Source organism: Oryza glaberrima, chromosome 5 (genome assembly GCF_000147395.1).
Source record: "Oryza glaberrima chromosome 5, OglaRS2, whole genome shotgun sequence".
Lineage (NCBI taxonomy): Eukaryota > Viridiplantae > Streptophyta > Magnoliopsida > Poales > Poaceae > Oryza > Oryza glaberrima.
In genome coordinates, this window is record NC_068330.1 from 20,169,721 (window position 1) to 20,194,578 (window position 24,858).

At 45.5% G+C, this 24,858-nt stretch overlaps 1 protein-coding gene across 1 annotated transcript; it reads left to right on the forward strand.

Annotated features, from left to right (window-relative positions):
• The first annotated feature begins 1,179 nt into the window (after positions 1–1,179).
• On the forward strand, positions 1,180–9,412 carry LOC127774249 (uncharacterized). Its single transcript, XM_052300499.1, has 5 exons — positions 1,180–1,287; positions 7,598–7,656; positions 7,721–7,758; positions 8,678–8,870; positions 9,052–9,412. The coding sequence occupies exons 1-5, from the start codon at positions 1,180–1,182 to the stop codon at positions 9,410–9,412; spliced, it is 759 nt and encodes a 252-aa protein (XP_052156459.1).
• Positions 9,413–24,858: the final 15,446 nt, after the last annotated feature.

The following is a 24,858-nucleotide window of genomic DNA, read 5'->3' on the forward strand; positions in this document are numbered from 1 at the left end:
AATAAAACGAAAGTAAAAATGGTAGCGATGCGCCGAGATTGTATTGAACGTGTGTGTTTTATTACATAGGGCTCGGGGTCTATTTATACCCGAGGATTACAAGATATGCCTATACCGGACACAACCATTATCTCTAACAAACTCTAAGATACCATAAGTCTTTGCAGCAGTCTTTTGCCCACACTTATCTATAAGGAATTCACATAAAATATCCTAGTTAATAGATACAATTGCCTTCCCAGGACTCTATCCATGCGTGGCAATCATCTTGAAGTACATTAACTTGAACCCGATGTCGCGCACAAGTCGTATTGTCGGAATCGGCTATATCGACTTATTTAGCTCGACTCAGACTCAATCGATCTTGTCGTAGCCGATCTGGACTTTAGCCGATTCCTGCCCTGTTTTCAAACTCGATCTCCGCTTCCGACTTTGCTTCGATCTAATCTTCTCTCCGATGCTGATGTTACCAAATTTGGTTGTTAACAGAAGCCTGCGACCACTTAGCAAACGAGGTCAAGCTCCCATGAGCCTGCGCCCCAACGCTACACATTTTGTTCGCTCTTTCCTTTCGGTGGCCTCCTTCCAATCTCTCTTCCTTCTTCATGGATGATTACTTTCGCACGAGTGTGATAGCCGAAAAATTCTAGAGCCAGCAATCCCTGTCCACAGTTGAGCCAGGCCGGGCACCGTAGCCAGCCGGCGGGTCCAAAGCCAACCGCTACGGAAGAGCCAGCACAGGGGGTCCCGGGCTTCAACGGCACCCGGAGCTCAACTTAAGGCTAGGATAAGGCTAGAAGACTTAGCCCCCACACTTAGCAAAGAATCGTTCATGTAGATGGGAGGGAGGTTGGGCTCTTACCACCGAGGGGCCAAACAAATGCGCAACACGCGAGCGTCGCAGGGCCATGAGAATAGAACGGGGGAAATTAAATATAAGATTTTAAGCTAATGAATTGAAAAATTGAAAATACTTGAAGCTTGAAAGGACGATCAGTTGAGCCAGGCCAGGCACCGTAGCCAGCCGGCGGGACCAAAGCCAGCCGCTACAGAAGAGCCAGCACAGGGGGTCCCAGGCTTCGACGGCACCCGGAGCTCAAAACTGCAAGAGTCCTCCTAGGAGTGAACCGAGGCGGCAGCAGGTTCATGGGCCAACCCTGCGCTTGGCCCCTGAGGGCCATGGGGAAGACGTTCGCCATGACCCGGTCGCCACCCCCCGCCGCCTCTATGATCGCCGTGCAGATCTGGAGGGACTCGGAGGGGTCGGCGCCATCGTCGTACTTCTCGGTGAGGCAGGGCTGGAGCTTTGGGGGCCCTCGGACATTCCGAAGACTCGCCACAAAGACCTGGTAGCCAAGCTTACCTAGTGGGGATGTGGGGGGCCTTGCCCCCTGCCTGGGGTGGTGCGACACTCCTGAGGATGCTGCACCTTCCCCCGTAGCGGTGGCGCGACACTCACCACGCCGGCGATCGAAAGAACCTCAAAAATCACGAACGCACCCCCTACCTAGTACACCAGCTGTCAAGGGGTGACCCTCTCTAGCGGGAGGCTGTGAGGCCCCCCTTTGAGAGTTCGGCCGGGGGCAGCGCGTGAGATTCGAGAATTTGGTAAGCGAAACTGTGTATGATCTTGATCTCGGAGGCTCCTCCAAGATGATGAGACAAAAGAGGTTTATACAGGTTCGGGCCGCTATGAAGCGTAATACCCTACTCCTGTGTGTATGATTCTTCTGTGCTTAGAAAGTCCCTGAATCCCTGGTATGCAAGCTAGGGTTAGACAAGCTTTGGCTCAGGGATCCTCAGTCCGATCCCCCTTCCTCGCTAGGCATGGTCCTCCTTTTATACTTCTAAGGGGATACCACATGTGCTGCGAGTGCTACCTAGGGAGAAGGGAAAATATTCTCTATATTAATTACATGTCTTATGCCTTAGCCCAGAAGCTATCTGCACGTCGGTTGCTGCACGGGGCCCATCAAATCATGGAGGGCGCCCTTGTCATTCGCCATTTAATGGATGAGGACTTCTAGGTTCTTGTTCACACTAGAAAACGGGAACCCGGGTCAGTTCAGAGTAGTTGGACCAGCTCTGACCGGGGTAAGAGGCTGTGAAACCCCTCATCATTATGATGGGACGGGACGGAGCACGCCGCTCGCCGCCTGACACACTGACAGGGCGGGGGTACACAGTCGCCGTCCCATCGGTCATTCAACCGGTCACAGATCGGTCAGATGCGCAGCACGCCGCATTAAATGCGGCATGGCGCGGTTGCATAGACCGCTTTAAATACAGTTAGGTGGGCGTTAGGCGCGCCCACCTAACCCTGTACACGTGGGCTAATACGTGGAGGGGGTCGGGGCAGCTCGACCCCAAGCGAGGGCGGCCTCCTCCCTCTAGCTTGGAGGAGGCAGCCGCCGCGCCACCCTGGGCTTGACCCCCCTCGGGGGGAGCCACGTGGGTTTGGGGGCGGCCCAACCCCAAGCTGGGTGGGGGCAGCCGCCGCAACACCCCGGGCTTGACCCCCCTTAGGGAGAGCCACGTGAGTTTGAGGGCGGCCTCCTCCCTCTAGCTGGGAGGGGGTAGCCGCCGTGCCACCCCGGGCTCGACCCCCCTCGGGAGGAGCCACGTGGGTTTGAGGGTGGCCCGACCCCAAGCTGGGAGGGGGCATCCGTCGCAACACCCTGGGCTCGACCCCCCTCGGGGAGAGCCACGTGGGTTTGAGGGCGGCCTCCTCCCTCTAGCTGGGAGGGGGTAGCCACCGCTCCACCACGGGCTTGATCCCCCCTCATGGGGAGCCACGTGGGTTGGGGGGCTGCCCGACCCCAAGCTGGGACGGGGCAGCCGCCGCAACACCCCGGGCTCGACCCCCCTCGGGGAGAGCCACGTGGGTTTGAGGGCGGCCTCCTCCCTCTAGCTGGGAGGGAGTAGCCACCGCTCCACCCCGGGCTTGATCCCCCCTCGCGGGGAGCCACGTGGGTTTGAGGGCGGCCTCCTCCCTCTAGACGTGATACCTCCGGGCCCATATCACCGACAGATATAATTTTGGATACAAATAAGAACGTTTTATTGCTAACCATACATCTGTCGATATTTTTTTCTTTTAAAAATTTATTAAATGTAAATACATGTAGTTACCAAAGTGTAGTTACGTTATAACTTGTATATAACTACAATATAATTTTTTTTACATAATGATAAAATGTGACCTTTAATTCAGCAGAAGCTACAATATCTTATTACATAGTTCTCTATTGAGAACTAAGTATAATGGTGTCTAAGAAGGGAACATGTCCTATATAAACAAGCTTCCCGTGCCCATTAACTAGCAAATGTCATGAAAAAAACTACAAAAAATTAGACATTTACTCCTAATAGTATTACACATATATACAAAGTCTCATATTCAAATTCAATATATTTTATCTGTAACAAAAAAAAAGTTAAAAATCTGACATTTTAAAGGTAAAACTCTGTTAGAACTTTTTCTTTTTTGTTACGGCTAAATATAATGAATTTGAATGTAAGATCTCACACGTAGGTGTAATACTATTGGAAGTATGTGTCCAATTTTTTCTAGAATTTTCTGTGATATTTGCTAATTGGTGTGCACGAGAGCTTGTGCGCATAGGATATATTCCCATCTAATAAAGGATTGTCAGACCCTAAAAATCCTAAATATATAAATTGTTGTTTAATTGGAATTATTAGAAATGATTTTAAAAGTCTAGAAGAAAAGATCTAATTTTAAATAATAAATTCCAATATAAAAGTGGGCTAGATAAAATTTTATTAAATACTTTACTTGATTCTATAGTTCCTAGATTTTTTTGGGATTTATTTGAGCTAAGGAAGTATTTTTAATAAATGGAATTGCACTTCATGAATAATTTAAATTGGAAAAGGTTTTAAAAGTTCTCTTTCGGCTTTGGGCCAAAAGTCCGCCCGAAACCTCTTTCTCTCTCTCCCTCAGCCCAATCCGGCCCAAGCCAAGCCGCCGCCCGCGCGCGCGCCCTCGCTCGCTGACAGGTGGGGCCCACCCGTCAGTCTTCGTCTTCCTCGCGCTGCTGCCGCACCCGAACCTTAACCGAGCCGCGCCGCCGTCTCCATCCAAATTCGTTTATTCCTTTCCCGATCCGGTGAAATTAATAGAGGGGAAATGATCCCCGGGATCTCCTCTACCTTTTTCCTTTCGGAATCGATCGCTAATTCGGTTTGGAAACCGTTGGATTCGAGCTCGAATCGGATTCGTTTCTTTCCCTCTAACCCTAGACTTTCCTTCGCCGTCGCCGGTCGCCGTGGGCCTCCATTACCGCCTCCTAGCCCCTATAAAAGGACCCCCGGTGTCGCCGCTATCCGTCGCCACCCTCGCCTTCGCCTCTCGTCGCTGGTAGAGCCCTAGCACCGTGCCGCTTAGCGCCGCCGTCGCCGCCGTTTGTCCAGCCGTGCGCCACCGTCGCTCCGGTCGTCGTCGTCACTCGGGAAGGCCACCGCCGGGTTCGCCAAGCCGTCGCCGTTCTCGTCCGCCCCTCCATCGTCGCTGTAGACCGCCGGAGCGCCGTCGTCGTCGTCAAGCTGAAGGTCGTCGCCGTCCGTTGATCTTCCGCCGCTGTTTTGGTCGCCGGTGAGTTCGCCGCGTCGCCCTCTACACGCTGGTGCCCTCTGTTCGTGTCGCCGCGCCGTCGTTCGTCGGCGAGCTTGCACGCCCGAGCCGCCGCCGGTGGTGACGTCATCGCCGACGTCATCGTTGCCGTCCGCCGTAGACCGGTCGTGGACCGATAGATCTCGGCCGTTCGTTTTGGATGGATCAATCTCGGCCGTTCGTTTCCGTGAGCCGCCGCCGTGCACCCGGTCCACCGCGAACCCTTGCCGATGACGCAATAATCCTTTTTTTCCTTTTCAAAAATAATTCATTATTGCGTCATAATTCAATTAAAATCTATATAATTGTTTTAATCCGATTTAATCTTTAAAAATTCATAACTAATTCATCTTAGCTCGGATTTAGTTGGTTCAAGTCTCTAAATTTTTCTAAAATTGAGATCTACATGTTAAAAATAGCCACATGTACTGTTCATGCTTGTTTATGTGCTGTTTGGGGTGATTTTGCTCTTTTCTCTTTAGATTCCGACGTTCCCGGAGAGTCTGAGTTTGCAGGAGAAGATTTTGAAGAGTTCCAAGGCCAGCAAGGCAAGTCACACAGATCCCAAACAACCCTTTGAGCATGTTGATCCTGTTTAAAGCTATTGTTTCTATTCAACTATTGCATTTATTTTCGAATGTCATTGGGTGGAATTAACCTATTGTTTGTTATAGTCCTTTCGTTCTTGATTACTTTATTCCTTGATACCTTGGGTTATTATAACTTGACTAGTTGAGCTTTATATATTGGTTCAGCTAGATATTAGATATGATTGCTTAGCCATGCTTAGAAACATAAGCACACTATTGGGATAATTTGTGATTCACTATTATTTAATGATGGCTTAATGATAGCTCACGACGGTCAATCGTGATTAGTTAATTAATTAAATTGCCAACTAAAACTTGATAAAGGTGGGTTGTGAGCACATGGTTTTGATGGTCGTGCTCATGACAATTAAGAACCGGTTCACAAGTTTTGGTTGTGAAACATTAACCGTGCCAACCACAAGCCAGCGTGGGCAACGGCTTTACCTTTTGTATAGCATGGTTCATTGCGGAGCACCAGACTGAGAAGTGGCGGAGATAAGCCCACGGGGGTCGCTGGGGAGTCCATGCCTTGTTTTATAAGGGGGTGATTATGATCCAGGAACGGTGCACTGTGGTGGATTGTGTTGTGCGAGGGGTACTGTCACAGCTCCTTTCTGAGGTACCGTGGTGGTATTGAGGCGCATGGTGACATGTTGTGGGGCTGTGTCTTGTGGGTACAGTGGTACACCTCTGGCCAGAGTAAAACTATTCGAATAGCCGTGCCCGCGGTTATGGGCGGGTCTAACAATGTCTTTCGTGATTAGTCTCACACTTCTCATCATAATAAAAGATGCTATAACTGGTAATAACTTGTTTAGCTCCTGGTTTGGAATGGTATATTCCTGGTTTGGAGATAGAACTCTGCAGCCGGGATTGGTTGTTCAGAATGGTTGGGCCTATGCAACAGAGTATGTTGTATAGCGTTGGATTAATACTGTTTAATTAAATACTTTACTGTTTTATGAAATTCTGAAATGTTTATTAAATACTATTTATGCAAATGAAACCATATTATGCCATCCTTTGTTATCCTGTGCACTTGCATATTTGCTGCGTGACTTGCTGAGTATGTCATATACTCACCTTGCAATCATTCATTAGAGGAGGAGTTCTACAGTGATGCTGATGGTGTGGAGGATTAGGTGTAGCCTTGGTCAAGCTGCCTGTGGAGTGGAGTCATCTGCGCCGTTTATTTTATTTTCCGCTGCTTAGATCTTTATTGATTGAGAGGAACTATCTACCTCTGTAATGACATTTTATTCGCTTATTAATTAGAGTAATAATTGTACTCTATTATCAATTTGTTATTGTGTGCCTCGGCTGATTCCTGGACGAGGGTTCACACACATGTAAGCGTTTGGAATTTTGGATAGAAATTCCGGGCGTGACAAGGATGGAGGGATGACACTTTTCATGTGGTTTTGAGTCTTTAGTTTTGCTTTGGTATTCATGCGTACGGATGGGGGGATTCTATCCTATGTCCTCGGCTCGCGGAAGTAGTGTTTACCGCAGCGTTTCTGAAAGTTACTCCCTCCGTTCAAAATATAAACAATTATAGAATTATAAGAAATTATACATAATATAAGTGTTTTTCTAGGCATTGATTCTAGCAAATGTAAATATATGCATTTTCCGTCAATGAAAAGCTTGGGAAGGAAACGTAAGCAATTCAAAATTCAAAAGTTGGCCACTGAACAGAACTAGAAGAGAATATTTTTCATATACCTTATTTTTCTTAAAAACTTAGAAAAGCTTATATTTTGTAATAGAGGAGAAAATATGATTTATATTGTATAGTTAAATGCAAGTTACTCTGTACAATGTAATTACATTATAATTATATTTATTTGACAAATGTTTAGATAGTCGATCTGTTTGGGTCACAAGTGTAGGAACTAATGGTCTGAATGCGGGCCTCTTTCAATCGGAAAAGAGAATAATTACACTATATTATGTGTTTTTAGTTTCTTTGAGTTTAATTAGCCCTATGCTGATTTATTCGTGTAAAGGTACATCTTATAGGTTGGGCTGAAACAATTCTTCCTAGTCAACTTAGCCCGAGCTTGAAACCTTGAATTCTAGTAGTAGACCAAAGGCCGATCTTCTAAGAGACCGACGCAACTGGTCTGCATCATTTAGCCCATTATGGCCTGCTACCTCGCATTTCTAACCAAGGAATAAGTTCACCGGAGGTCCCTCAACTTAACAACGAAATTTTTTTAGGTCCCTTAACCACAAAACCAGAAATATGTACCCTAACCTCACACAATCCGTGCACTCAAAGCTCTATAGCAGTATATATGGGTGGTTTCGCTGACGTGGCATCCTAGTCAGCAAAACTTTTTTTTAAAAAAGTGGGGCCCACCTGTCAGTTGCACATCTTTTTTTTTTCTTCTCTTTTCTTCTCCTTCTCTTCTCTTCTCTTCTCCAGTGAGGAAGGCTGACGGCGGGTGGAGCGGTGATGAGCGAGCGCGAATGTGGCCAGCGGGCCTAGGAGGCTACGGGCGGAGCGGCAGCTCTGCAGCTACAGCGGTCACTACAAGATAATTGAGCTATCGCCACCAATTTATTACAACGAAAAATAATTCATGGCAATATATTGTACTATCGCAATGATTTTTTTTTTGGCAAATAACTACATTTTGTTGCAACGATTTACAATTGTTGTTTTATTCAATATTTTTGTTGCAATAGGAAATGAGCTATCGCCAAAAAAAACCATTACTATTGCAAAAAAAAACATGTTCTATCACCACACATTTAATTTTTGTTGCAATTTGCATAGTACATGGTACTTTTCACTATTTTCTATTGCCATGATCAACAAATTCATTGCAATAAAAAAATTATCATCTCATAATTTAACTTATTCTTTTCATATGGACACGAATTAGGACAAATTTTATATGAAATTTATAACTCTCGATGAGATCTACAACTTAAATTTTTCATTTGAAATCTTTTAAATACTCAAATTCATGATTCAAATCTCAGTTAGGCAGTCTCAAATGGAATTATATGCATTTTTAAATAAAATTGATGCGTGGGTGAGTTGGTCATGGAGAGCGCGCGTGAGGGAGAGATCTTGGGTTCGAATCCCGGCCATGACAAGATATCAAAACAAAATAGTTAGGATGATAAATTATGAACATTTAATTTGGTACGTAGAACTAATGCCACACATGGAGTGGTGGCAATAGTTATTTATTGCAACGATGTTAAGTGTTACAATATATATTTTTTGCCACATCCATTTTATGGCAATATCAAATTTTATTACAACTAAATAAAAATCGTTGCAATAACTTATTACCACGCTATTTATTACCACGGCTAGCAACGATTTAAAGATTGTGGCAACGATTTTAGCATTGATGCTACGCTATTTCTATTGCCATAATTTTAGTATTGATGTTACGATTTTTTTCGTGACGATAAATTATTTTTCTAGTAGTGGGTGGCGGCGACCGGCTGAGCGCGCTGAGTGACGGCGTGATCGGCCACATCTTGTCGTTCCTCCCGGCGAATGAGGCGGCGCGCGCGGCGGTGTTCTCGCCGCGGTGGCACCACACGTTCACCGCCGTCCACACCGTCTACCTCGTGGAGCCCGACGCCCCCGTTGTCGACCACGACGAGCTTGCCAAGTACAGCCCAGGGTGGGGCCCTCCGTCCGACCCCAACCCGCCACCGCCGCTGTTCACCAGCGCCATCAGCGCCGCCCTCCTCGCCCGCCACCGCCGCCTCGCCGCCGTCTCCTTACGCGCGCTCCGCATCTCCATGGTCGGACTCCGACGACGACAAGAAGGATCCCATGGCCGTTTACAGGCGGCAGTTCGAGCCACAGAAGTACAGCGTGCTGAGGGGGCTATTCACCTGCGCGGTGCTGCGCTCACTGTCGCTCGGCTCCGTCCGGCTCACTCTGCCTGCGGCCATCGCCCTGCCGTCCCTCGAGACGCTGCTCCTGGCCGACGTCACCGACCACGAGAGGAACATGCAGCGCCTCATCTCCGGCTGCCCGCGCCCCGCCGACCTGACGCTCGAGGCCTGCTATGAGATGGCCCCGCTCTCCGTGGCAGGGCTGGCTCTCCGGTGCTGCCATGGCCTAGACACCGTCGTCCTCGACGACATGTCGTCGCCGTCGGAGCTACTACAAGCCTTCGAGCTACAAGCCACGGCTCTCCGGTAACTCATACAAACCATGCAACCGACGCTCTGGCCAAGGGTGAAGCCGGTGATGCCCTCGTCGTCCTCGTTGCGGTAGCCCGAGCGGTAGCTTCGGTCGTTGGCTGTCTAGTTGGTCCACCACGTTTGTTGGTGACGAGCGCGGTGGAGCAGCCGGTGCGGAAGTAGCAGTTGAGGAGGTGCTTGCTCTGGTCCTTGCCGTTGTACCAGCCGACGATGACGATTTCGACGCTGACGACAACGGCGTAGGAGAGAGAAAAGAGAAGAAAAAAATGTGCAGCTGTCATGTGGGCCCCACTTACTTTTTTCTCTGACTAGAATGCCACGTCAGCGAAACCACCCATATATACTGCCATAGGACCTTGAGTGTACGGTTTGTATGAGTTTAGGCGTATATATTTCTAGTTTTGTGATTAAGGGACCTCAAAAAATATCACTGTTAAGCTAAGGGACCTTCCGTGAACTTATTCCTCTAACCAATGCAGAAACCACGGCCCACAACCGCCACTGTCAACTGGTCATCCTGCAATCCCCCCTGGCCCCATATGTTGTTGCAATCCATTTACTATATACTCCATCCATTCCTAAATATTTGACACCGTTGACTTTTTTAAATATGTTTGACCATTCGTCTTATTCAAAAAATTTAAGTAATTATTAATTCTTTTCCTATCGTTTGATTCATTGTTAAATATACTTTTATGTATACATATAGTTTTACATATTTCACAAAATTTTTTGAATAAGACGAATGGTCAAATATGTTTTAAAAAGTCAATGATGTCAAATATTTAGTGACGGAGGGAGTAGCAAAAACAGTAGATTTTTTTAATAATGAAAAGAAATATATCTCCCATCCTATGTAGCTAGAACACAATTGATAAATTCTAAAGTACAATTGATAAATTCTGACTGAAATAAAGGATATGAGGTTATGGGGTAAACCTTCATATCCTTCCAAATGATAACAAGCTAAACTGATGGAAAGAATTCACAAATTTTCTATAATGAAATTCCATAGGGAACTACGCAACCCAAAATGGAATAAAGGATCTTTGGCTATCAACTACAAGATTAGAGCAATATTGTGAATAGTATCATGCTTCTCTTGTGATACCATTATAGATCAAGATTGGGAAGATGCTTCTTCCCGGACGTCCGGACCCAAGGAGAAAAATGAGACGGGCTGCCTCTGACATACATATGTAGCTACCCAAGCCTATATTAATATCTCCAATATGACACGCATGCACCTTTAACAATATTTAAAACGATTTTTCTCATAAATTACTTATTCAATCTACAATCCGATCATACCATTATATTCGTTATAATTAAATCTTTACAACAAGATATCGCATGATTATATTCTGAAAAAAGATAATCATATGTTTCAATCCATTATCACTTTTTGTTTCATACGTGATAGGGATATGTTTCAATATGTGTCTTTAGCGTGTTTCACAAAATTCGCAAAACAACCAATCACTACTCTCCCTCTCCACCTCATACATGCACATGCATGCATGTATGCATTTTAGCGAGTTTCAAAACGATTTTTCTTCTAAACTAATTACCCAATCTACGATCCGATAACACTGTTGTATTCGTCATAGTTAATCTTTACAAGATATCGCATGATTATATTTTGATGAAAGAAAAACATATGGTTCAATCCATTAACACTAGTTGTTTCACATGTGATAGCGATATTTCCAACGTGTATCTTTATCATGTTTCATAAAATTTTTAAATGTTTTAGCTACTGATTTTTTTGTTTCACCATGTATAACTTGATGTTTCACGCATTGATCAACTGAAACATTTGACTGACTAAATTTTTTTGGGCATCGGGCGTCCGATGGGAAGTTTCGCAATGCCCGTGATCGAGCGTCTGATGCACAATGTTTCAATCAGAATTTGACTATGTTACACATTTTAAATTTTATGTTGCCATGGATCTTTTAAAAATGTTGCACATGGCATTATTTTGATGTTCCAATAAATATTTTTTTTGATGTTTCACTAGCTTATTTACGAATGTTGCACGTGGTATTATTGGATGTTTCAGTAAGTATTTTCTAATGTTTCACTAATTCATTTATAAATGTTGCACATGTTGTTTGGGATGTTTTGATGAATATTTTCTAATGTTTCAATACTTATAAGTTGTTCTTTCACGTACAATATAAAGATGTTTCAATTAGTAATATAATCATATTTATAAATTTTATCATAAATATAATCAAATGAGATATTATTGTAAAGATTTAATTGTAACGAATATAATGGTGAAATTGGATGGTAAAACGGATAAGTAATTTAGAAGGAAAAATAGTTTAAATTTTATTGGTAGAGAAGAAGGAGAGAGAGATTACATGTAAATATGCAGGAGGGTAGCTTATAGGCTTGCAGATTCCCTATGATGGTTTTGTTTGCATGCAGCTAGGCAGGTGAGCAGACTACATCCGATTTTCTGCTAAATATCGGACGTCCGATCTGTAGCAGCCTCTTCAAGATTGGAGCTGGTAAGACATGAAAAAAATCTGTATTGGAAATACTAAATCTGACTAACAGAAAACACTCGCTCCAACACAAAGTCATTTCTAATCATTTTTTTATGGAAACAACTATAGATGCAACTTGTATTTGAAGTGTTTATCTAGATGGTTTTTTTCATTTTAATCTACACTTTTACTAGATATAAATTGACTAAACTTTGAACAAATTTTAGTCACCTGAATCTAAGGTATCATCTTCAACCTCTGAATAGAGAGGGAAGCTAGGCAGAAAAGAGGCGGTGGGTAGTAGCTCATCACGACAACAACAACTATGCAAATCACATTCTTCTACCTAGCATTGGTGGCTCTTTGTCTTTTTCGGCATTGTGATGACAACTATCAATTTCTGGAACCGAAGTTAGAACGGAGGTGAGTAGGGGCCAATGAGGATGGAAATAGATGGAAGGCCGAGATAGTAGTGGACCAATGGCAGATGGACAAGCGCTTGATTAGTTATGTACTAACTATTATATACTTAAAACAAAATATTGTTTGATTTTTTAAATGGAAAATCTATACATAAAGCTTTTATACGAAACACACATTGTTTAGTACCTCAAAAATGTGCCAAAAAAACCTAACCGAGGGAACCGTTAAGCTAAACAGTTAAATCAAATGAGACATTCGATTATTGAGTGGATTATCAATTTAATTATAGGAATAAGTTAATAATTTTAAAAAATAAATTTAACAAATAACTTAAAATAAGTGATATAAAGTCTAAAAAATAAAGTTCAAGAATTTTAGAAAATGTATTTTTCAAAGTGTAAAGCAAATGAGCTGAAGAAACAAGAGGGCCTTTGGCCCAGCCGGCATGCTTGAGTTTGGACCTTTGCCTACTTGTTCTTTGGACTTGCTGCTCGTTTGCTTCTAACCATGACTACACTATGGGCCTGTTTGGGGAAGTTTTAGATTCTGAGAAGCAGCTATTTGGTAGCCAGCTTCTAAGAATCTGGAAAAGCTGTGAAACCCAGCTTCTCCAGCTTCTAACTTCTTAGTTCATTTTTCAGAATCTGTAACTACAGATTCTCAGAAACTGTGGACTATTTGGGGCAGCTTCTAGCAGAAGCAGCTTTTGGGAAAAGCTGCAGCTGAGACAAACTCCCCCAAACAGGGCCTATATATACATTTAGCCTGCATCAAACGGATCATAGTGCACCAATTTGTGGTTTTTGCTACAAAACAACTAAAAAAACGTGATAGGGCTGTTGAGCACCATAAAAAAAAGCATAATTAGCTATAGGATGCAAACATTATTTTATTATTCCCTCTCTAAATGGAGAGAAACATTTAAGGAAAAGGATTTTGCAGCCGTTGTGCACGCCGTCGGCACCACCACCAAATTCTAGGGCTTTGAAGAGGGAATCGGAGAAGAGAGAGTGGCTTGGGTTTCGTTCAAATTAAACAAGACCCAGTCAGGATACAAGCATATGACCCCACAAGGGTAAAATTTTCTTTTCCATGTGGTTCTCGCTATATTTGGATTAAAAATAATACAATAATGGCGACCAGTTTTTTCAGTGTCTAACAGTCGTATCATGTTTTCATGGGTGTCATATAACAAATTTTACCAATTAAATTTCATCATTTATGGATGCACCCATTCTTAGGTCTAGCTTCTGCTGGTAAAAACGATATTTTAATAGCAAAATTTCTAAGTATATTTAACAGAACTTTCCATCTCTTTTAGGGTTGGAGTCGAACCAAACGATTTTAGATAAAAAAAAGTGAGCGAAGCAAGCTGAACTAATCTAAACAATAAATTAGAGGAGTGGAGCGGGGTTCGTAATTCTATAGCTATACAGCTTTATTTCAGACTACACTTTAAAAGTTAGATTTATTAATTGAAGCCCTGAAACTCAAAATTGTGGCGTTGCGAGCAAGTTTGAGATACTTGAGCGTATTGCTCTATTTTAAAGGTTATCCTTCATGCAATCATGCTACCCCTCTTATCGGCAGAAAGCGACCGGAAAACGATGGACAAAGGGCTTTTCTTTGACGGCACTTGACCATAAAAATACATAATACTTTCAAAGGAATACCTTGTGTGTGTAGCTTACTCCAGGACAACCTAATTAATCTAGGAGCCGGACGAATATTAATGGCCGGCATGACGATATTATCGAGCTGCAAAATAGAAACAACAGTAATTTGTCACATTGTTGGAAAAAGCATCAACTGAAGTTCTGATTGGCTAGATCAGTAAGATATGAATATTAAAGTGCACAGTCGGTATTCAAACTTGTCCGTCGGTGCTATGTACTCTGAAAATACATAAGAATTTATTGAAGTGTGTTATTCTGATCTTATGTTGCTATGACCCCTATAGGATCATTTGTAGCTTAATGTGGCATGCCACATGAACAATGAGATGGCATCATCACCAACTCTATAATGACTACCTTGAAAACAAAATTTCTTTCCTCCACTTCCTTTTCTTCTTCCATCTCTTTTTTCTTCCTTTTATCTTTTAAGTGTTGATGCTACATCAACATCTATGTAATATGCCACGTAGAATCCAAAAAGGTTTGTAGATTTGTGATAATTTAGGATCATTATGCCATATTTTGATAGTATGAGAACTTAGATGACATATATGAACAAGTTCAATAACTACCATACATTTTACTTTGAATAATACTTATACATTTGAGTTTTCACGGTATAACATAAATACCATGATATATTATTGTAAAGGACTTCCCTCATCTACAAATATAAGTATTCCAAATGTTCAAAATTTATCTATCTCTATTATTATAAAAAATTGAAGATGTTTTTACCGGTATTTTGGTACGTCATCCATGTATAAGTCGGTTATTAAGTTCGTTTGCTTTTGGAAATACATATTCGTATTTGAGTCGGTTTTTAAGATCGTTCACTTTTGGTAATACAGAAGGAATCATATAAGAAATATGTTTAAAAAAAACTCGCATGCTAACTTGAGACGATCGGACTCCTAACTGCAGCTCATGGTTTTCTATCTCTACTATTATAAAAATTGAAGATGTTTTTACCAGTATTTTGGTACGTCATCCGTGTATAAGTCGGTTATTAAGTTTGTTTTCTTTTGGAAATACATATTCGTATTTGAGTCAGTTTTTAAGATCGTTAACTTTTGGTAATACAGAAGGAATCATATAAGAAATATGTTTAAAAAAAACTCGCATGCTAACTTGAGACGATCGGACTCCTAACTGCAGCTCATGATTTTCTAAAAATATATATATCCAAAAGAACTCCCACAGTAAATTTCATCTTAACTATACCATAAAAGAATAATAAGATTAAAATAGACTTGACTCATTGCAACGTATGGGCTTTTTTTCTAGTAATCATAAACATTCAAAAATACTACGTGTCACGTCAAATTTCTTTCTGTATTACTCCAACCGTACTTCCAGAGTATCTTATTTTGTGATAGCTAGGGCGTCTACTATGAGTGTGTTTGAAGGAAGATGAAAGAAGACGATTGATAAAATAGGCAAATTGAGGTAAGACACTAGCGTATGATTAATTGAGTATTAATTATTTTAAACTTGAAAAGTAGATTAGTATGATTTTTAAAAGTAACTTTTCTATAGATTTTTTTTCATGAAACACGGTGTTTAGCTAAACAGTTCGGAAAGCATGTGCTTGGAAAACGACGAGTTTTCTTCCGTAGAACTCTCCTTAAAATAACTTAAATACTTATATTTAGGGACAAAGAGAGTAAAAGGTAACTAGAAATTCAAAATGTAAATGTTAAAGTAAGGTCCTAGCTATCATAGCTCTGAATCGATGATTCTTGGAGAATTATATGTCTAGACTAGATTTTTTTTTGCGGGGAAAGGGAGATATATTACTCCTCACAGACAAAATGTGAGATGAAATTACAAGTGTTCTCAGGCCAAAAATCTGAAATAGATTCGCAGCGAGCCTTATTCGCTAACAGATGGCTCACACGATTTTGGTCACGATGGTCCTTCACAATTTTAATCTCCCTTATTCCAGCTAACAGATCTTTCACCTCTCGGACAAGAAAAGCTAGGCCCGATTTATCCTCCCCATCTGCTTGAAGCATGTGGATAGCCACCAGGCAATCAGTCTCTACTATCAACGGCAACAGAGTCTAGACTAGATTCACAAATCCATATATCTGAATCTACGATTATGTTAATATTATTTGGGAAAATTATACTATTTATATTTTAAATAAAAATATAAATTTTAAATCACTATAATTTTGAACACTACAATTTAACATATAAACTTTTAATCCGTGTGTTTTTTTTTAAAAAAAAAGAAACAGTGCATCTAGGATCCGAAGGTACGTCAAAGTAAACATAAGATTACTACAAGTAAGAGAAAACTATACATTCGAATGTAAACGTCTCCGTGCTACAAGCCTGCAACTTCAGGCAGAAGAAGCTGGTTAAGGGCTGATTTGGTTTGAGTTGTAAATTAGGTTTACCAATATTTGGTAATTTTAATAGTGTTTAGTGTCTATTTAGTTTAAAGCCTAATTTTGGCAAAAATAGGTCATTTCAATAGTGAATTTATGCTATTTTGGCTTCAATGCAAACATAACTTTGCCTTACCAAAATTAGTCATGCCAAAACTTACCAAAGTTTGGCAAATTTGGCATTGACAAAATTTGGTAAGACCTATTTAGGCCACAAACCAAACCAACCCTAAGTTTTCTCCACTGTGGGCGACGCCGATGAGAAGATAACCGATACGGTAGTGGCAGGCTGGCCTGGTTTAGTTCACCAACACTGGTGGAGAAACCATCTTTGGTCGGTCGACCAAATTCCACAATAGTCCCGGTTGCAATAAAAACCAGGACTAAATATTATTTTTAGTCCCGGTTAAAAATCTTTAGTCTCGGTTAAAAAAATTTTGATCTTTAGTCCCGGTTGGTAACAAAATCATTTTTAGTCCCGGTTCAAAGAAGTTGGTGGGTACAGTTAAGCTCTAATTATCTTTAGTCCCGGTTGGTATAAACAACCGGGACTAAAGATTTATTTTTAGTCTCGGTTGTTTATACCAACCGGGACCAAAATAAACTGCCGATATCTCCTCGGTATCCCCTCCCCTTTTTTCTCTCCTTCGTTAAAAACCACCAAGACTTAGTCTTGGTATCCGCCTCCTCCCCTTCTTCCTTCTTCCTCTCCCCTTCCTCCCCCTTCCGGCCTTCCCCTCTCCTCCGATCTTGTAGCGCCCGTTCCGTCGTGGTGCCTAGCGGGAAAATTTAAATTCTAAAAACCTTAATTGCGAAAATTGTTTCTTCGCTTGCAGTCAGTCTCCGTGCCATTCCGGATCTTAAATCCCCGATCTATCGTCAAGTTCAAATCCCGAATCCAAATCCTTCCCAAATCAAATCCCTCCGCAAAAGTCTATTTTGCCTCCCTCAGGTTCGGTGGGCCGATTTCCTCTCGGCCCATCTCTCTCTCTCTCCCTCTCTCTCTCTCCCTCTCTCCCTCGCTCTGCCCACGCGTGCACGTGCGCGAGAGCCGTGCCGAGCGCCTCGCCCTCGCTCTCCCTCTCCCCGCCTCCATCCCCGGCGAGCTCCCCGCGCCCGCGTGGTCACCGCCCGTGCCGCGCCTGCGCCGTCTGCGCCGCCCGGCCCCGCTGCCCTGCCGCGCCTGTAGCCGCGCAGCCGCTCGGCCCCGCGAGCCAGCACGCGTGCCCGAGCCACGCCGCTCAAAACGCCACGCGTCGTTGCTTCCCGCCCGCGCGCCATGGTGGCCGACCGGCCAGTCGCCGCTGCCATCAGCACCTGCCGCGCCTGCCCCGCGTCTGCCGCTCGTGTCGCCGCTCCACTCCAAACTGGTCCGCCGTCATCGCCGTCGTCATCGACCCGGCCCCACCACCACCGCGCGCTAGCTTCCAAGGGACGGAGGCAGAGCCCCTCCACCCTCTGTCGCGTCGCCCTCTCTCCCTCCTTCTTTTCCCAAAGAGGCAAGGGGCAAGCCCCCTTTCTCTCCTCTTTTTTCCCTTTTCTCTCCCGCCGGCGTCATCCCCCCCTGTCGCCGTTTTGGCCGCGACCGCCGAGCGCTAGCTCGCACCCCTTGACCGCCCTAGGTCGGTTCCCAAACCGACATCGCCTCCTATTAAACCAAGGCGCCCTCCCATCGATTCCTCCTCCTGTTTCGCTCGCCGGCACCGCGCCATTGCCGCCCCTCTGTCTCGCCTCCGCCGTTCATCGCCAAGCACCGCGAGAGCCGGAGCGTGCGAAGGACGCGTGAAGGGGACTCCGGGCGCACCCTCTCCTTCCTCTTCCCCGGCCCAAGGCCGGAGCGATCACACCCCGCGCCGTCGGCCATCGTCACTGCGCCCGCCCGCACGGTAGTGCATCTCCCCGTTCTCCCTCCTCGTTCCGCCTCCTCCCCTTAGACTCGGTTAGTAGCATGTGTAGCCTCCCCGTAGCAAACTGGCGCCGTCCCGACTGCTGCCGTCGCTCGCCGTGTGCTCGCCGCCGTCGCCGCCCGAGCTCGGAAGCGTCTCTTGTCGCCGGCCTCCCTCGGTGCGTTTCCTCCTAATCCGGCGCAAGGGATGGATTCCCGTAGCCGCGTAGATGCTCTCACCGCCGGCAATCAGCCCCTCGTGACCTCGTCGCCGTTTCCCCCTTTTCTCGCCGCCGGTTGCCGCTGCCGCAATCCGCCGCCGACGAACTCCCTCCGGCGAATCCAAGCCGTTGGCTCGCTCCCCATCGTTCTCCCCCGTCATTCCGGTGTACACCCCGTCGCCCCTCGTCGTCGCACGGCGTCTCGGAGAAACCGCCGTCGCCCACCGTCCATTCGCGGCCGGCGCCTTCGTCTTCCTCCAGCTAGCCCGCGTGGTAGCCACGTAGGCGCCACGTCGGAGCAACCTCGGCACGACCGAATCGGCTGACCCGGTCAGCCACTCCCTCCGTTCCACCCTCCCCATGCGCATGGTCCACAGTGAGCCGTGAGGCTGCGCGTGGGCCCGCCGCGCACCGCGTCCTCCGCGAACCGCGCGTGCGCCGCACCTCCCCTCCCCAAACCCTAGCACGCCCCGCGTGCACCCCGCGCACGGTGAGCCGAGCCGCCGACAAGCGGGTCCCACCCGGGACCACGCAAGGTGGACCCGGCCCACCGGCTCCCTCTCTCCTCCCCTCCCCGCGAGCCCCTTGGGCCGTCCCTCAGGCCGGCCGGCCCAATGGCAAGGCCGGGCCGTGCCAACCCCTCTCGGGCCGCGCTCGAGCCGCCCACGAAGTCTAATTTCCCTCCCTCTTTCTTTTCTTTTCCTTTCTTTTTCAAAAAGGATTTAAATAAATCCTTTTCCTTTAGACCAAAAATCCAATAATCTTAGAAATTCAATATCTTCCCAACCGTAAGTCCGTTTGACTCCGTTCAACTTCCAAAATTCCTCAAATCTCGAGATCTATCTAATGGCACGCCTAGAGGTCAATAATAGGGCTTTATTTTCGCCGTTTGTTGAGTTGTCCCGTTTCGCGTGTAGTTTCGGAGCCCGAAGACCCGCAATGCAAGGATTACGAGGATCAAGTTCAAGATCTCGAGCAAGGCAAGTCACCTTTGATCATCTTGCACCTATAATTTAAATCTAAGTATTTCTTTTCCGCAAATATTGCATGAATAGGATTAACACAAGTAATTCAGCCGCGGCTTGCGAGATAGCCCGTCGCCCCCCCCCCCCCCCTCCCCCCAAATCCTAATTGCTGCAATTACCCTCCTTGAATTATTGAACACTTAACCTTCCCTTGTCGACTGTTGTGCTTCGATGTACGGGCCTTCGGGCACGTGCATCGGAACACCTCCCCTCAAATATAAAACATCCAACGATGGGTAAAATTTGGGTTTTACAAAAGACTTGGAAAACCCGACACCTGGGTCGGTGCTTGCGAACTAAATAAATTTCCAAAATCGCAGGCCGGGGGACGTACCGGGAGTACGGTTTCCCGCTCTTGCACTTAAGGACCGTTTCCTTGGAATTTCATCCGAACATAAGGCAAGTGTGACCACATGGGTGAAATGGGACACCCCTGGCTGAGTAAATTGCTAATCGGGGGAGCCTTGATGCCAAGAGACATGTGGATTCAACGGGGTGGTGTCGGGGAGAACCCCCGGGCTTCCTGGCACAGTATGGTCTGGGACCTAACCTATTGTTGGTCTAGGACCCCTCTCGTTGGCATATGGTAACCCTGTATCGGCTTTCGAAATGCCTTGTCGTGAAAGCCCCAAAGTCACCAGACGTGGCTGTTCTGCACGGGCTGGGTGACCAAGGCTAGTAACGCCGTGTGGGTAAAGTGTACCCCCTCTGCAGAGGTTATTAAACTGTTCGAACAGCCGTGCCCATGGTCATGGGCAGATGTGAGGTGATTCCTAGCGTAGTTTTGTTTGACTACTGCTTTGTGAATTTGCTGCTGTGGAATGGGTTCGATGTTTGGAAAATCTGCGGCTGATGGAATCAGCTAGGCCCGGGTGGCCGTTTGAAGGCTGTTGGCCGGGTGCCAACCCTGATCAATTCAAAGACTGATACATTGCACATACTCCGACCGGACGAGACACACTGTCCCATCCGTGTCGTTTGATAAGCACTCACTTAGTTGTTTCAAAAAGGAGTTTGAATAAAATCAATTGCAAAAACAACAGCCTTTCCTTCGAAGCCTGCATTAAACACTTAATTCCCATGGCTTGCTGAGTACTCCTGTACTCACCCTTACTCTATATAAGTAACCCCCCCCCCCCCAGCTGCTAAGAAGATAAAGTGGATCCCGCTGACGAGGAGTTCTTCCAAGAGCAAGTTGGCTACGATGAGTTTTAGGGTTTCGGCCTAGTTCCCAAGTCGCGCCTGTGATGTTTGGCCCAAGTCTTGGCTTCCGCTTTCCCTTTTATAATGCAGTTGTGAGCTCGGGATCTGTCCGCAGCCCAACATGACTGCACTCCTACTCTGTAATAAAGAGACCCCTGTGGCTGTGATATTCTGTCTTCCTGTGATACCAGCACTGTTTCCTGGGACTGGTATCGATTACAGGTTAATTTGGAGCGTCACGGGCTAGTCCCGTTCGGGGCTAGTTCGAGGCGTGACAGATCTCCCTCCCCGCCTCCTCCTCCTCCTCCTTCTCCTCTCTGCTGAGGCCGGCCGGCGGTGACGAAGCGAGCCGGCCGCGCGGCGGCCGTGCGGCGGACGGTGGCGGCGCCCGTGCGGCAGCAGCGGAGCGAGGCGGCCGCGCGGTCGGGCGGCGGCGGCGGAGCGAGGCCGCCGTGCGGCGGACGGGTGGCGGTGGCGGCCGGTGGGGCCGCGCCCGGCGGCGGCGGAGTGAGGCGGCCGCGCGACCGTGCGGCGGCGGCCGTGCGGCAGCGGCGGAGCGAGGCGGCCGTGCGGCGGCGGCCGGTGGGGCCGTGCCTGGTAGGCGGCCGGCGGCAGCGGCAGCCCATTTGCATATTTGTGTGGATAATTTTGTGATTCATTGCACGTTTGTATGGATCTGTGATGTATTTGATATGTTTGTAATTTTTGTAGGATTTGTGATGTATTTGATTTGTGTGTATAAGTAACTTTAAGATTTGTGATGTTAGATTTGGGATGTTACTTTGATTTGGGGATTTGGGTTTGATTTGGGATATATATCCAACTCGATTCGAGAGAAAATAAAAAAGAAAAAAAAAAGAAAAGGGGACTGTCTCACTGTCGCTTCCCTCTTTTTAGTCCCGGTTGGTGTTATCAACTGGGACTAAAGATCACCAACCGGGACTAAAATATTGATCTTTAGTCCCCGGGTATTTGAACCGGGACTAAAGATAGCGATCTTTAGTTCCGGATTGGTAGTCCGGGACTAAAAAGCACTTCTCCACCAGTGCAATTTTTTTTCCCAAAAACATTATATCGAATCTTTGGACATATGTATGAAGTATTAAATATAGATTTAGAAAAACTTAATTGCATAGTTAGGGGAGAATTCGCGAGACGAATCTTTTGAGCCTAATTAGTCTATGATTAGCCATAAGTACTACAGTAACCCATATGTGCTAATGATGGATTAATTAGGCTTAAAAGATTCGTCTCACGGTTTCTAGACGAGTGATGAAATTAGTTTTGTCATTTATGTTTAAAAACCCCTTTCGATCTCCGATCAAACATTCGATGCGACATCAAAAATTTTGTTTTTGCAAACTAAATAGTCCCGCGAAGGATTACGGCCGGAGTGATCTCATGGCTACTAGTAATTGACTACCCGTCTACCCGCCCGCTCTCTGCACAAATCACCGCACGTTTTTGCTGCGGCGCCACCTGGTACGTTTTCAATCCGTGGCCCCCCGTTGCCATTCAGCGCGCGACACGCCCCCATCTCCGTGCGAAAAGGCGGACCGGCCCCACGCCACCGCTTGCAAAACTGGCCGGCAGTGGCACACCCAAGTTTTGACTCCTCGACGTACGTCGGCGCAACATCTGTTGGACTCCAACCACCTTTTTTGCGCCGCGAGATGGCGAGAGAGGCGCAGCCTCGAACGAAGATTCTCGCGGAGGCGGGGATTCTGTGTTCTCGATACGGAGTCCACGGAATTCGGTTCCCTTTTGCTGCTTGGTTTGGTCCCTGATTCCTTTCGCCGGCAGGATGTCCAATGCGCGCGGGTTGCTTCCTGCAGATCCCATTGCCACCCGCACGCACTGTTCACTACTCATACACATGTGATTTGGACGCATACCCATGGAGCGACCAATATGTGGTTAACTAATGCTAGAACCAAACCTAACAGTAGCATAATTCAAATCACGTACGATTGCTCGCTGTTTTGAAAGGTATTTGGGGTGTTTTAAACTTTGTAATTGACGAATCTGTGGGTCGCAACTAGGCTTGCGGAGTGCCTTTTATTTTCCTCATAAAGGCAGGCATGCGCACCTGATAGCCAACAGCGAGAGGAATACTGTATGAGATCGTTTGGCTCCTTTCCCTTTTGCTACTACTTGCATATCAAATTATTAAGCACTATTCCCTTCATCTACCAGAGTTACCCATGTTACTTTTGTCATCAAGACTAAGGAGAAAGTAAATCATCTTGGATAGTACAAAATCAAGAAGTGAATGTAACCATACAACCGATGAGTATTTAGATGACTCCTTGGGTTCTCATCAAACATTTAATTTATTTCTTCATTTAAGTCTTAAATATATAAAGACTACAAATAAAAACAACTTGTTTGAAAAAATTTAAATATGAAATAAGTCTAATTTTTATGGATAGAGCGAGTACGAATCTTCAAGAATATCCCGTTATACTAGTAAGAGCGAATCAACCAACCAACCAAACCCTTGGACAGTTGGACTGTTTGTTTAACGTTGTGCGTGGAGCGAGCGACGACAGCGACGTCCTTCTCACTTTCTCACACTGCACCGTACGTCAATTTAAATTTAGTACTGCCGCGACTAATCACTGAGTTAAACCCGGGGACGCAAATAATCAATCTGCGTTACGGCGTATGTGATACCGAATGGGAAACTGAAGCCTTGTTTGGATCCAAAAAAATTTGATAAAAACGTCATATCAAATGTTTGATACATACAAGATGCACTAAATGTGGAAAAAAAACCCAATTGTACAGTTGGCATGTAAATTGTGAGACGAATCTTTTGAGCCTAATTACGCCATGATTTGACAATGTGATGCTACAATAAACATTTACTAATAACGAATTAATTAGGCTTAATAAAATCATCTCGCAATTTATAAGCGGAATCTGTAATTTATTTTGTTATTAGTCTACATTTAATACTTCAAATATGTGTCCGTATACTTAAAAACTTTACAATAAAAAAGTAAACACACCCTCAGAATTCAGGGTAGTACGACGCACTGGTGCACTCCGCAGTCAAGCATGCGAATAACGTTGCAAAGGTATAGCAAAAAGCACTTATGTGCAAGCGCGCGCGAGTAAAACATGGTGCCTCGAAGACGGTGGAAAAACGGTCGGCAAGCACGTACGAGAGCCGAGAGCGGTCACGGGTGGACGGCAGTACAGCACGGTGCACATCGCTGTTACACGGAGAGAACCCAAGGCGGCAGAGCAACGGCCGCCTGGATAAACAGGCTAGGCAGGCTAGCCACGGGCCGCGCGCGCAGTATTACGCAGTAACGCAGTAAACCCAGGAGCTTCATCGGCACACGTTACTGCGTAATACTACAGTAATACAGTATGATGAGAAACTGACAATTCACTAATTCAGGGTAGTACTACGCACTAGTGCCCTACGCCGTCAAGCATGCGATTAACCGTTGCAAAGGTCGTGGACGGCAGTACGGGCACATCGCTGCTAAACGGAGAGCGCCCGAGGCGGTGGAGCAACGGGCGGGCCGCGCCGGCAGAGATCTGACCTAAGGGGGAGCGCGGACGAGCAGAGATTAAAGCAAGTATAACAGTGAGTTATAAACTTAAGGAGGAGTTATAAGCTTACTATAAGCTTAAGGAGGAGAGAGATAGTGAAAAATTAAGAATGTTGGCTCTCATACAAGAGCTAGCTTATCACAAGCTCCAACATAAATGTATTAAATGTGTAAGTGAGAGATAGAGAGAGGAGAAGAAAATTGTAGCCAACCTTACAGCTAATTTATTATATATATTGGCTTTAAGATGGGCTAATAGTAGAAAGTGAGCTCTATTATTATCCTTGCTCGAGCAAGTTTAATAGTGCAACCCGTTGCCAGCTCTAATTTCACACACATCATCTGCATGTGATATAAGAGCCAATAAGTACAATAAGCGTTAGCCCATCTGCTATAAAATAAATTTACTTTATTATATGTAGGGCCCACTATTTCAGCCTTTTACTCTCAGCAAGCCTGTGTTACCCACGTGCATGTAGGTTTGGAGCTTGTGCCAAGCCGACGATAAAACTAGCGCCCGTTTTACACTCTCTCTACTTTTC

What these genes read in the sequence shown, in the direction of transcription:
- LOC127774249 (XM_052300499.1), top strand. Translation starts at nt 1,180, where the DNA reads ATGGGGAAGACGTTCGCCATGACCCGGTCGCCACCCCCCGCCGCCTCT. An exon ending in CGCCATCGTCGTACTTCTCG is followed by an intron (nt 1,288 to 7,597) that starts GTGAGGCAGGGC and finishes GCCCACCTGTCA; the next exon opens with GTTGCACATCTTTTTTTTTT. An exon ending in GACCACGACGAGCTTGCCAA is followed by an intron (nt 8,871 to 9,051) that starts GTACAGCCCAGG and finishes GGCCGTTTACAG; the next exon opens with GCGGCAGTTCGAGCCACAGA.